Consider the following 13,705-nt stretch of genomic DNA (forward strand, 5'->3'; position numbering starts at 1 on the left):
TCTTGTCCTGCCTCCCTCGACTTTTTTATCTTTTGACGCTTAGCTATATGGCTTAGCTACGCCACTGGACATTTGTAAATGCCCTTCTTATGCTGGTATATATAATCGTCACCTTTGACAAATTTCACGCGGTTTTATCAGAATTTAGGTCCATTTGGTCCCATATGCATCGGATGCATGTAAGAAAAAAGTATAGCATGCATGACTTCTTATGTTTTTGGTCAATTACCTATATTAATATTATACTTTTAGTTTCTAAACTTTGTAAATCTAAAACCAGTAGGGCATGCTTTGGCACATCATATACTAGCTGAACTGCATAACTTATTTGACAGAACCATACTATTTAGAGATGGTATGTGTTTGTGTATAATTGGCTACGACTTCAACGTTACGCAAGACAATAGGCGGTCTTGTCCCTCTCAATTTAATACCTTACGGCTAACCTAGAAGACTTTGGAAGAAATTAAAATGAATTGGACAATGTTTAAGCATTTCCCTTTCCCCACATTTATAATCTAACATATAAAATAGTTTTGTTGATAGATATGGATATTGAGGATCAAAAGTCATAATTGCAGTAACATTCTTTTGAAAAACATATCTCTCCTTTGTTTTCGAACTTTAAGTTAAACATTTCTCATGCCTTATTCATCATTAAGCAATGCACTCACATATACATACACACACACACACACGCACATGCATATATATATTATGAATAGTGTTCTTTTTCCTAAATAATTTAGCATGCTAGTAATATGTTACCAGACTATCAATATGAACCAAATAACAAAATAAAAATGTATCTAATAATAATAATAATGTGATTATATGACGACATAACATATGAAATCGAAGGAAATGATCAGGATGAGCAAGCCATGAGGTTGGGTGGCCAAAACGTTAATTATGTAATGACTAAACTCTAAACCATGCAATTATACTCATTTCACTGAGGCACTTAAACCTTAAATATAATCCAAAACCAAAATCTTGCAAGGTATAATGTTGTCTGCAGTGGAGCTTAACTAGGTAGGCAAGAGAGAGGCCCAAGTTCCCAAAGAGATTGATGGTTGATTAGATGGGGGTGGGGGCAGCAGGGCTTACCCCTTGATATATTTTGCTCAGCCATCATCCCAACCTGAGCGGCCACTCAATCAATTACCACGCGCCAAGTGTCCCTCCGCTCTCCTTGCCTTGCTTTAATTTTTTAGTTGCGTTATTCACACAATATTTTTTTTCTCATATATTCTTATTAATTTTTATTCATTATTTTTTTTTTCAATTTATTCAATGAAGGTAAGAAATTGAGAAGAGTATATGAAAGATAAAAATGATGTGTAAATAACACCACTCCAAAAAAATTTCCCCCTTAAAGCCAAAAAATAGAAAATAAAAAACACGGGCCAATTTTGAGGCTCCCATTCTCAACAAAAGGGCAATGGTGAATCATCGCTATTAAATATTCAATAAGCTTATCATAACTTACTTTTGCTTTGGCCGTATCTTACAGTGCTATCAAAGAGGAGAGCTATTCTAGCTTTAACTTGTTATGCTTTTCATCATTTCAATTCATTTTTGCTAATTAATGAATGATGATTTTAATTCTATTAAAATTGCATATATATGTATTTACATTATTAAATTATCTTAGGAAAAGAACACTTTACATTTCTTTTCTTCCTACGGACTCTTGATTATTTATGCTATTTGAATTGAATAAATAAATAAATAAATAATCAACGCAAACAAAAAAAATGCATTCATTTTATCTTTAGCAATCTCATCCTTCTTTATTTACGTTCCTTATTTGTTTATAATTTGAGTTTTCACATAACCGTGCATGTACGAAAAAAAATGAAACGCATAAACAGATTCCTTGCTTTAGTTTAGTAGCATATATGAACTTTCCAACACCAAAAAGGGGGTAAAAACATTCACTAACTTTGCTTTATGGGTTTTGTTCGAACACGTTTTCTCCTAATTATGCTCAAGTACATCCCCTAGTTCTTCTTCTACCCTTTACGGGTGAAAAGGTTCCATTTTAATTTAACAATTTTCTACATACTTCCCACCAAAAGGGTCCATATATAACCAATCCTTTTACTCTCCATTTTCAAAGAATATAAAACAAAGGGAAAGGAAAAGAAAAGGAAAGAGAAAAAACAATTTGAAAAAGTTTTAAAACACTAAAAATGAAGTTTGTCTAGAACACATTATTCTTCATAACTTATAATTTAGAATAATAATTAATATAAATACTAGAATTTAGAATTTACAAACATTAGTTAAGTTGGATATATAAATAGCGTACATATATAATTTTAAGAGATTAATTATACTTAAAACATGTTTTAGGCCCCTCATCATGAGTAAAGACGTGTGTATTCAAACATTATGTATCCCTTTGTCACTTCGTCTACATGACTTTCGGAAAGTAATTAGTCTAAAACAACTTTACTGGCCAAAACTGCATCCCTCTTCAATAAAACGCACAGTGTTTTATTTGTTTGCCAAGTACATGCATGATCATTCGTCTTGTTGTTTGTGTTAGAGGGCCCGATCTGGGATTTGCTTAGCGCTCCCTTAATTTATCTTTTTCATTAAATCAAGCTAGACTTAGCGAAAAGATGACATGAAGGTCGAAAAAGAAGGCTGAAAAAGAGAGGGTGATTTACCCTACAAATAAAGTCTCATGTTGAATACTTAATCAATAAAAGCACCAAGAAAGAGTACAAACTAACTTTTTACAATTTGTCATTTATAATTAATCTTTACTTCTTGGCAAATTCCCCGTTCCTAATTGATCGAGTCAATATTTGCAGTAGCGTTGTGTTGCTTTCTCCAGTTTGTAATGAGTAGGAGCCGCGGATTCAATATAGAACTTTGAATGCAGATATCAAGAGAGCTCTTGAATCCTATGTTGCCAATTTTACAAACAAGTCCACAATAAATCAAAAATATACAGCATACAATATATATACACACACAGACACTTTTATATAGGGTTAGACACACATTCACACCTTATTGATCATGAGATTTAAAGAACTTTGACTGTTACGATACCATAAACCCTAAGCTAGCTATAGCGTGCATACCACCATACATAGATGAGGCCTGGATTCTACTAAGCATATATAGCTTTACAACCCTGTTCTAGGGTTTGTTTTGAAATGACAATTAAAGGATGATTTTATTTCATGGGTGGCAAAATATTCCTTGACTGGTGACCGATCCCATGTAAAAATAAAAGGAAAAAACTTAGGGGCAAAGGCCCCGCGTGTGGAAGGAAAAGTATGGAGCTTATACAAAAAATTTATCTTTTTAGCTTTATGTGTATGTTGGGGTTCTTATTGCTTGGGATTCCTACATGCTTGTGGGCTGTGGGAACCCATTTTGGATATTGGAGCCACCTTTTCAAGAGAGCCTCTGGATTTTATCTTCCCTCACTTTCTCTGCGTATCTTCAACACAAACTGTAGGCTTTCTTGTAAAGAGAAAGGGTTTTGGGAATCCTATGCTCTTCCTTATATTCCCATAGTTTGGGTCTTGTCCCCTTGCAGATTACAAGATTCCTATCCCATACCTAAGTTTTACTCGTTTTATAAATTTCTACATATTGGTATAGCTAGCGTTCCTTTGAATACTTCTTATTATCTTTAATTAAACTAATAGAAACTAATGAATTTGTAGTTCAAACTTAATGCTTTGACCATTTTATGATAATCGTAGTTGACCGATGCAGTCCAACACTAGATATATCATATATACTAAACAAGTTCCATTGCTTAATTCACTAAGTTGTAGTGTTACCTTTATTCTGATTAATGAAATGAAGCAGTGAGCTTTTCTTAAGCCTGAATCCACTTTTTTAACATAGTTTGATTCATGATGGAGAATTGGAGATGCTTGAGGACCTACCTAGCTATATAGATGATCGACCTCAGAATCTAATTTAAGATATTTGGGAAATTAGGTGCTAAACAAAGACCGAGACGAGTTGGTTTTGAATTGCAGGCCCCCTGTGATTAGGAAGATATTGTACTCTAAGATAGAAAATCCTATTAATCAAAAAGGGATTTGCTTGCTCTAGTCAAACCCACAGCTCCACTACTTGAATTTCCCGCCACAATTTTATGGTGTATACACTTGAGCTGTGTGGCTAAGTGTGGCTTGGAACTTGGAAATACCAGATTGATAAACTAATGAGTAGTTTAATTAAAATAATACTACTTGTGTTCGTGCGTGCACTTTCTCTTGATGTGGCAATGTGGCATTGAGTTTAAAAACCTATTTTTATTGAACAACTATTTTTTATGAATTTTGTCTAATGATTAGATGTCGGAATTAACTTCCCTTAGGAGAAGTTCCTCCTCAAGATGTCTTGTTACCGGTTTATGAAATTTCGTTCTTATAATCGAAATTATTCATATTGTAAACCATTCTGTAAAAATTATTTATATGTAAAAAATAATTAAAAATGAGAGTGTTTAGTCATAAAACTGTATAAAAGCAAATGATCGGATACGGTAAAATATTACAAACCGTTTGTCTATTTGTTACAATTAATTGACTATATGACATTATTTTAAATTAATTTTTTTTGCTGAGATAGTTTTTACAGAGTCATGTATAATATAAAACATAAAAACAAGATTCCATAAATCGCTAACGAAGCATTGAGGACGAAATCTTCCTCTCCTCAAACTTAAGGAGCCTAAGTTTTCCTCTTAGATGCCACTAAATTGATAATACGTTCATTTTTTTTGGTGGGATTATTTATGTGGAACAAATGACACAGTCAAACTCGCAGCTTTGTTGTAATACATGGGCATGCATTTTGGGCTAACATCTTCCGTTTATTAGGTCAAAACATGGGAGGAGGCAGATTCTTTGCCCTCCCACTTCCCATGCCCTTCTGTTTGTGTGATCACGTTTAAGCCACGTCAATATTTTATATTACTATTCATTTTTTTCTTATTATCTCTATAAAAAAAATAATATAAAATGTTGACGTGGCTTAACCGTGACCATACAAAACAGGAGCACACAGGAGGGCACGGGAAGTGGGAGGGCAGAGAATCTGGCTCCCAAAACATGATTAGGTTTCAAGCGATTCTAGGGTTTGAGGTAGCTAAATAAACAGTTTTAACTGTTATTATGATTATCATTTAATATTAAACTTTGAGGTTTCTCTCATATATCCCCAATACTCCGCATTTCTATGTTTTAGGATTATTGTTTAAATTTCCTTTGCTTGTTTCGTTCCGTATAAAAGCCTTACTGATTTGAAAGAACTTATCCATGTTTTGTTGCTGACAAAATGAATTTAATTAGGAAGTTGATCCTGATCATCACAAAACATTCAGAAACAAGTGTGGTCATATAAGAAAAACCTGCAAAGGGCTAAAGGGGACCTAAGTATTAAGCACCCTCTGGTCATATATAATTAAGAATGGGGGTCTATCTCTCTTTAGCTTCTTTCAATAAAGATAGTGTTTTTTTCAGAGAGGAGTTTTGCTCACCTAACTGGGAGGACCTCCTTCTGCCTCGTGACTTGACATCACCTTCCACTACTCTTTCATTCTTTCTGATCATTCCCCCCAAACCCACACTAATACATGTGTTTGCTTTTCTGAGGAAACCAAATCAAGAAAAATGGCAGGAAAAAAAGAAGAAACTGCAATCTCTATATGGTCAAAAGGTTTCCAATGGAGCAGTAGTAACCCTAGCTTCATGATCAGTTCCCCTTTGTGACTCGAGGTCGGTCCATTTTTCTCCTTTTCTTTTTCTCTGCCCGAGCACGTAGGGATATGACATGGTGTTATAATATGGATGAAAAATATTGTTATAATACTATTCTATTTTCCTTTTGTATTTTATATCTCATTAACGTGTTATAATATGTATGAATAATATTATTAATATGTCTCTAGAATATATTAATAAAAATTTAAATATACATGTTATAATTTAAATAAACTAATAACATAACGTAGAAGTATTTCAAGTATATACAAACTTAAATAAATCGAACTTACAAAATGTGTCAGCCGTCCTACAAAACCCTACTAGGAGTACTATCGATTATTTTTCTTGAAAGATTAGATCAGGAAGGGTCGATTATTATTACTAGGGACCATAATGTGTTTGGTAGCCATGGATTAGGACCTCAATTGGTAGACCAACGACATTGAGTGAAGAGTGATGCACACCTCCAATCCACTGTCACAATATTTCAAATTGAAAATCCTTTGTCATGTTCTCACTTACAGTATATTTTTTAAAGCTACATTAACAACACTTTTTCAAAAGAATTGTTTTACTTAATGACAAAAATGCTTACATATATATTGCTTGTCATGTGATTCGTATATTTCTGGCTTAGTCGGCATGGCATGTCCATATGCTGGTGCACCTTGGTTACGTATGTTTTAAATACGATACATGCATGGATGCTAGTCTAATTGATGCTGGCATGCATATGGGTGGCGATCTCGTCCAAAACATAAGGTTTAATTAGGGCTAGCTACTGAGGATTAATCCTTGAACATATTAGAGAAACTTCAGAGAAGGTCTCCAAAGATCGTACTTCCTCAACCCCACTCGATTCGTGTCACTATTATTCCTGGTGGATGAGGGAATATTAAAAGTTGAGGTAAAGATGCTGGTGGTCACTGCTGACAGGCAAGTTCAAACAAGGAAGGGGATTGTAGGACTAAACTCTAAGTACGGCTGCTGGTTGTGTTGGATGATTGCTCACTTTTCACCGTGTCAACTTTTTATGAGTTTTTGTCAGAGCCTGTGAAATTTCATAGCTGCTCCCACATACACATATGTAATTGACAGGCCAGTTGGTTTATTTGATTGAGGATTTTAAAAGTATTTTTAACTGAAGATTATGTCTGTGTAAATCAATGATTCCTTACAAAGTTCCCGTTGGGCCCCCATGGGGCACTAACCGAGTCACAAAATCAAGTTGCAAGCTCATGTTTGATGTCTCTTTTCTTCACCCAATTACTATGAAGATTGCAGAGATGGACTTTTGGTTCTCATTGTCTTTGAAATCAAAACCAATTAAGCATCTATTGAGCCAGTCAGGGGATCAAATTTAGTACAAATTTTAGAGTTTCACCGTTGCATAGCCACTAGATGTTACTAATTCACATGTTATAATATGAGTAGACAACAAAATTAACATATTAAAGAACTAAGACGTAACATTAGTGAACAAAGTGTCACATGCTCTTCATACATTTTTGGGGTCTATAGAAAGAAGAAAACAAGTAAGAAAAACGAAAACATATATAGCACAGAAAATATGAGGCAAACAAAAGCAAACGTCCCCCCACAGCCAAAGGCTATAAAATGCATGTGAACTATGAGATATTGACATCCAGTCCGTGTTTATGAACAGACTATTCGGTCTCCACTTACCAGCAATGCGTAGGCCATGCGTGTCAACAAGCAGCCAACTCAAAGCCAACTTTGAACCAAGTGCATGTTTACCAGAAGTGAAAATCACAAGTTAATCATGCTGTAATCAGCTGTACTTAATTAACTGCTATGATTTAACTTATCTCAACGGCTCAAAATCTGAATAGCACGTCTACTACTTGATCCTGTGATAAAAGAAGAGCAACTTTCATGAACCAGGTGGGAAAGGCGATGAACGTGTTTCATATAGAATTCATTCTTGTGATCAATATTGGATATATATGTTATAGTTTATATAATATATATCTGAGAGTTGAGAGTAAAGAAGCTTTATTTTTTATATATAAAAGAAGTTAAAACGAGAAAAAATAAATATTGAAGTGATAGGACGTGAAACCTAATGACTATAAATGGTGACCCATCAACAGTTTGAAATTAGCCGAAGATAAATGATATTGGGGCCATTTTTCTGCTTCTGCGTTTTCATTTGCAGACAATTAATGGCCAATGGCTCAGGCTGTGTATATAAAAACCACAGTAGCACCTCCACGCCTGTATTTGGGTGGGCCAGGACAAAAATTAAAGTCCGACATACCGGGCCTTGCCACGATTCAAAGGCCCATAACTGGCCTGGATGCTCCAAGCTACCTAACAATTTGGATTTTTTTTTTTTAATTTTTCTTGATTTTTCTGTTTGCAGGTCTCAAAGAATAACAGGTGTTAAATCACTAGCCCCCATCAATCGTAGATCGAACATTTGTCACATACCATGAATATGTAACAAATGTTTATGTGAATTTACGATTGAACAGGTGTTTATGTGAACTCATCCCTATCTACATGCATGTGATGTTTTCATCATATGAGAAAAAAAGTGTGCCGCTTCTAAATAATATTGTGAAGGAAATAATTTTCACACAACGATCATTATCATATGAGAGTGAAAATCATAACCGGTGTGGGATTGGGCCACATATTGGGCCTAAGTTTAATGTTGCGTCGGGGCCCATTTTCAGTCCATTCCCAAATAGGGTGATTATATGAAAAACCCTAAAATTTTGCCTAGACACCTTATAATCGCCTATAGACCACCATACAAGGTTAACTCACACTGACAGTGTCACTGGTAGAGGTGGTTGTAGCAATATTAGCTAGAACAAATATGCTCCTCACTTGAATTCGAATTCTCCTCATCGATTGCAGTTGAGACTCGTTAAAAGTAAAATACTGCTGGTATAAAAAAACTTAGTATTACACTGAAGTTCTACACAACCAAAATACATTTCCATTCAAATTTCATAGTTTATTTTTATTTTTTAAGAAAACATGGGAAATCATTCAATTTCGAAGACATCGGTTCAAGTATTGTACCATTACTAATTGGAGAAAGAGATAATTTAGATTCTTAATAGTATAGTAATCTCAATCTTCAAAGTGCGAGAACTAGTTAATTATGTACAAAAATTGATTTAGCATACCTCTGAGAATTCTTATACAAGAAAAAAAAACACCATCAATGTTTTTGCATGAAATTAAACCTTGTAATAATTAAATTAAAAGCCTTTGGTTCCCGTTTCCTTCAATACGGCCGGCTTTTCCGCCAAAGAGAGGCAATACTTGGCAATCTCCCTGAACTTGGGCACACTCCTCAGGTCAACCTTGGTGCCGTCTTTGAGGGTGATGATAATATCACCCCATTCGCCGATGAATCGCGGCACCACCTGGACATCCTTGATCACCTTGTACGAGAAGTCGCTCCTGTCCTGACCTGTCAGTCCCGAGATTACCGTCACACGCAGGTTGGTGAACCTGTACCTCAAAAAGAAGGCCCTGAAGACCGCAGCTAAAGTCAAGGGCAGCCAGAGAAGAGTGAAACCCAGGATAAGGTTGGCCAGGAGGTCGCCATAGTGAGCTCCGCCGTCGAAGTAGATGGTCTCCGTCGTGGGTTTCTTGGAGGTGGAGGTCGATGTGGCGGTGGTGTTGCTGGGTTTGTTTGTTGGGGTGGACACGTGAAGTCTGGTAAGTGGTCTGTTGGAATTGAGAGTGCTGGGTTTGATGAGGGAGTTGGGAAAGGGTAATTTACAGAAGTGTAGAGATTGGTGGTGGTGGTGGACTAAGGAGGAAGTGGTGGTGGTTGTGGTGGGGGAGAGGATTGGGGTGGAGGCCATTGGGCTATCAGTTACAAGTTAGAAAATTTGCGAGAGAAGATAGAGAGAAAGGGAAGGAGTGTCGCATAAGGATTGGGTTGGTAGCTGAAATTGTGTGTTCCATATTTCCCTGGGTTTCTATTGGCTACAGTTGAGACAGCTTTGACCTCATTTTATTGGACAAAAGTTAAAACTACAATCGTTTATTTTTTTTTGTTATCATTTAAAAATCTTATTTATGCTAAAAAAAATTTATTCAATTTAGAAACCATTTAATCACTTATATAAAATAAAATATTAATATTTTGTTGAAGTTAAGTGTGTATTGTACACATAAGTAATTAAACAATAACTTTGAAATAAAAGTTCAGTTTAATTGACTAAATTTAAACTATGCCCTTCCACAAACATATTAACCGTTAAAATTTCAAAATTTTACCGTCTAAATTTTAATACCAACACAAAAATTCACCCGAATATAAGACCCTATGTGTCACAATTAAAACTGTCACATCCCATCCCGGATCCCCACCACATCCCGGATTCGACTCCAACGTAGCATGATATTGTCCCATATGGGCCCTGACCACACCCTCACGGTTTTGTTTCTGGGAACTCACACGAGAACTTCTCAATGGGTCACTCAACTTGCGATTGCTCTCGTGCGAACTCGCTTAACTTCAGATTTCCGATGGAACCCGAAGCCAGTGAGTCTCCAAAAGGCCTCATGTTAAGTACAAATGAGAATATACATATAAGGCTTACAAGATCCTCACCCCTGGGCGATGTAGGATCTTACAATCCACCCCCTTAGAGGCCCGACGTCCTCGTCGGCACACATCCGGCCAGGATTGGCTCTGATACCAAATTGTCACATCCTGGCCCGGGCCCCACCACATCCAGACTCGACTCGACCGTAATATGATATTGTTCGCTTTGGGCCCCGACCACACTCTCACGATTTTGTTTCTGGACACTCACACGAGAACTTCCTAGTGGGTCACCCAACCTGGGATTGCTCTCGTGCGAACTCGCTTAACTTCGGAGTTCCAATGGAACCCGAAGCTAGTGAGTTCTCAAAAGGCCTTGTGCTAGGTAGAGATAGGAATATACATATAAGACTTACAGAATTCTCACCCATAGGCAATGTGGGTTCTTACAAAAACACAATAAATACTACTCAAATTATATTACATTTATTATATATTATTGTTTTTATGTTGTTCTACGTCTTTATTGGTCTTGTTCTCCTAAAAAGGTTTTAGTCTCTCACTTTTTGGTCTTAATTCAACAGTAAGAGTTCATTTAATTTTTGTTATTGTACTAGTAAGAAAGTATTTTCTCTTCCACCGTTGAATTAAAACGGTGAATAACTACAATTTACTTTGGACTATGAGATATAAAACAACGAGAATCATATTTATCAACCATAGATTGACGCACACAAACAAGACACGTGCTTTTTGTAGCCTTATTTGGGCTCGTCCGAAAATTAAAAAGTAAAAATTAAAAATACAGTTGGACCAAACTTGAATACAAATTCGACTACAAACGGGCAAAAGCCCAAACTTGTATAACATCACGGTACTAGACTTAGGCCCAAACCTAATTTTCTTGCTCGGAAGCAACATATGAATCATATGTTGAATGTATACTTCACTTTTGTCTCTCTTTAATTTTTCAATTTGTTGATTTTTCAAATGGCTAGGATCAACTTCGAGATAAGAAAAAAATGATTGTTCCACGTGGAATGGTAATACGTAGTCCTCCCAGAAATTAGAATATTTAAGTCGTCTTCCAAAAAAGTCACTGCAAAAATATTATGCTACCCGTTGACAGAGCTTCAAATCCATGGTAAATCTCAACATAAATGGATACACAAAGCATTTCCAAACATATTTTAAAACGCAATAATGCATAATTCTTTTTGAATATATATAACCCTGCACATGTTTTGGTCTCAAAAATGGCAAACATGCTTCTGGGTTGCTCTTATTCTCTTCTAATAACAAATATTTAGCTTAACACATGGAGAAAATTTGATTATTAATTGGTCCTTGAATTTTCATTCAATATCCAATTAAGCTTTGCCTTAAACTAAATGTTATTATATATATATATATATAAATGATAGCATTAGTGGAGATCGAATATGCATCAGGGTAGATAGGCACTATTGTTTTCTGCCTATGGTAAAGCGTCATCTACTGCCTTGAACTAAATATTGAGTATAGGTTATTCAACTTGTCACAGTGAGAAATAATGATCATTTTGGGTAACTACATTAAAATTTTCTTCTCTTATTTGATTCTTTAAAATATTTATTTCAGACAGAGAGTTTTATCAATGTTATCCAAAATGATTGTTGCTTCACAAAATAAAGAGTTCAATAAATACTACCCACAAATTTTTAATTTAAAATCCAAAGCTCTAATTAAACTGAAGTTCAAGGACAATACTCTAATATTCTCAAACAAATAAATTATTTGGTTTAGTATATTTATTTAGTTGAGGTGTGAATGTGAAGCCACAAGGGCACGTGGCCACTTAGCGAGTTTTTGTTAACTGGAATTGTTAATTTTGCCACTAACAATATTTTTATGTGTAATATAAGTTGGCATCTCAAAGTGTCTGCAAAATGCCGAAGTTTCCAGCCATGGCGGCCAAAAATTATTTATGGCTTCATCACATGATCCCACGAATTACAAATTTTAAAAAATACAAATAATATATTTTGCGTCAACTTATTTTGATATGCAGATATGGAGAAGGTTATGCAGATTCTGTCACATTTAATTTGTTGATTTGTCCTTTTAATTACTGGCTAGTTTTAATGAACTGGGTTGCCATTAGTGGCTAATAGATCCCGTTAATTATGTTGTGACAGTTGCTAGCAACAACTGTAAAATCTACATCCTAGAGATGCTCATGATTACATTAAGAATTTTGATGACAATCTTCATGTATTTGATCCGAAACTTGTTCTGTTGAGCTCTGGAATGCACTCTCGTTCTGCATGCATGCATGCAACGTAGGGTTTGACGACTTGGTCAGTCACGCTAAGCTGGTTTAAAAGTGTTGTCCGACCTAAACATCGACATGCATGCAATGTCAGGGTAAATACTAATGCACTAGTAATCTTTGTCAGTCTGGTCGGTCACGCTAAGCTGGTTTTTTAGAAGGATTGTCCGGCCTCTTTTTTTTTTTTTTTTTTTTTTTTTTTTTTTTTTTTTTTTTTTTTTTTTTTTTTTACAGAACGACGGAATGTTTCAATACCAAGAACAAGTAAATACAAAAAATGTTAGATAGTTATATATTTTCTAATGGTCAATCTCTTGATCGATAAGGTCAATCTTACTGTTAAAACCAATTATAGGCATCAACGACTGCATATATAGGTCAAAGATACCGCTTTTGAGCTCAAAATATCTTGGAAAAAAGAGACAGAATTGAGGATGAGGATGAATGAATTCCTGTCACTTGAAAATAACTGTTCGAAAATGGACATGTGTTGGAACTTGGAAGTAAAGCATTACATCATGGAAAAGAAAAAGGAGATGGTAAGTGTGGGAAGGGAGATGTATTTTTCTAAAAGCAAGTTGAAAAAGGATCTTGTGGGACTTTAGAGAGTGGGTGATAGTGAGTTCACATGACACACTGCCCTTTTCTTTTTTCCCCATATACTAAATTTAGGGTTTCAATGAATCGCGTTCAAGTTTATCAATTTATATTTGTATCGTAATTGTATTAACTCGTAAATTCAAGGATATGAAAGTAACAATATAATAACTCATATTATTCGTCTCAAACTTGAGAAAAGCTACAATCTTACTAGTTAGCACAATGTTAATAAAAAAATGTTAATTGTATTTTAGTCGAATTTTATATTCCTACAAGAATCGAGTCGTGTAATTTATCGACGATATCGTGTCCAAAATTGTCTTCTTAACAAAGACAGAGATAGGTGAGTGGTGAAAGAGGTGGTGGAGACACAGCATAGTTGGGTTTTTGTCCATTCCCTTCGATTGTCAGAACATTAAACTTGCCAACGTCCCCTTCACGAGTATGACCTTTTTCCAACTCTGTTTTCTTCCACTCTCTTCCATCTCCTTGTCT

The 13,705-nt window shown here is 35.3% G+C and overlaps 1 protein-coding gene across 1 annotated transcript; it reads right to left on the reverse strand.

The window, feature by feature from the left end:
* Nucleotides 1-8,833: 8,833 nt before the first annotated feature.
* LOC137737085 (uncharacterized) lies at nt 8,834-9,693 on the reverse strand. Its single transcript, XM_068476446.1, has one exon. The coding sequence runs from the start codon at nt 9,608-9,610 to the stop codon at nt 8,996-8,998; it is 615 nt and encodes a 204-aa protein (XP_068332547.1). The 5' UTR covers nt 9,611-9,693; the 3' UTR covers nt 8,834-8,995.
* Nucleotides 9,694-13,705: the final 4,012 nt, after the last annotated feature.

Source organism: Pyrus communis, chromosome 6 (assembly GCF_963583255.1).
Source record: "Pyrus communis chromosome 6, drPyrComm1.1, whole genome shotgun sequence".
Taxonomy (NCBI): domain Eukaryota; kingdom Viridiplantae; phylum Streptophyta; class Magnoliopsida; order Rosales; family Rosaceae; genus Pyrus; species Pyrus communis.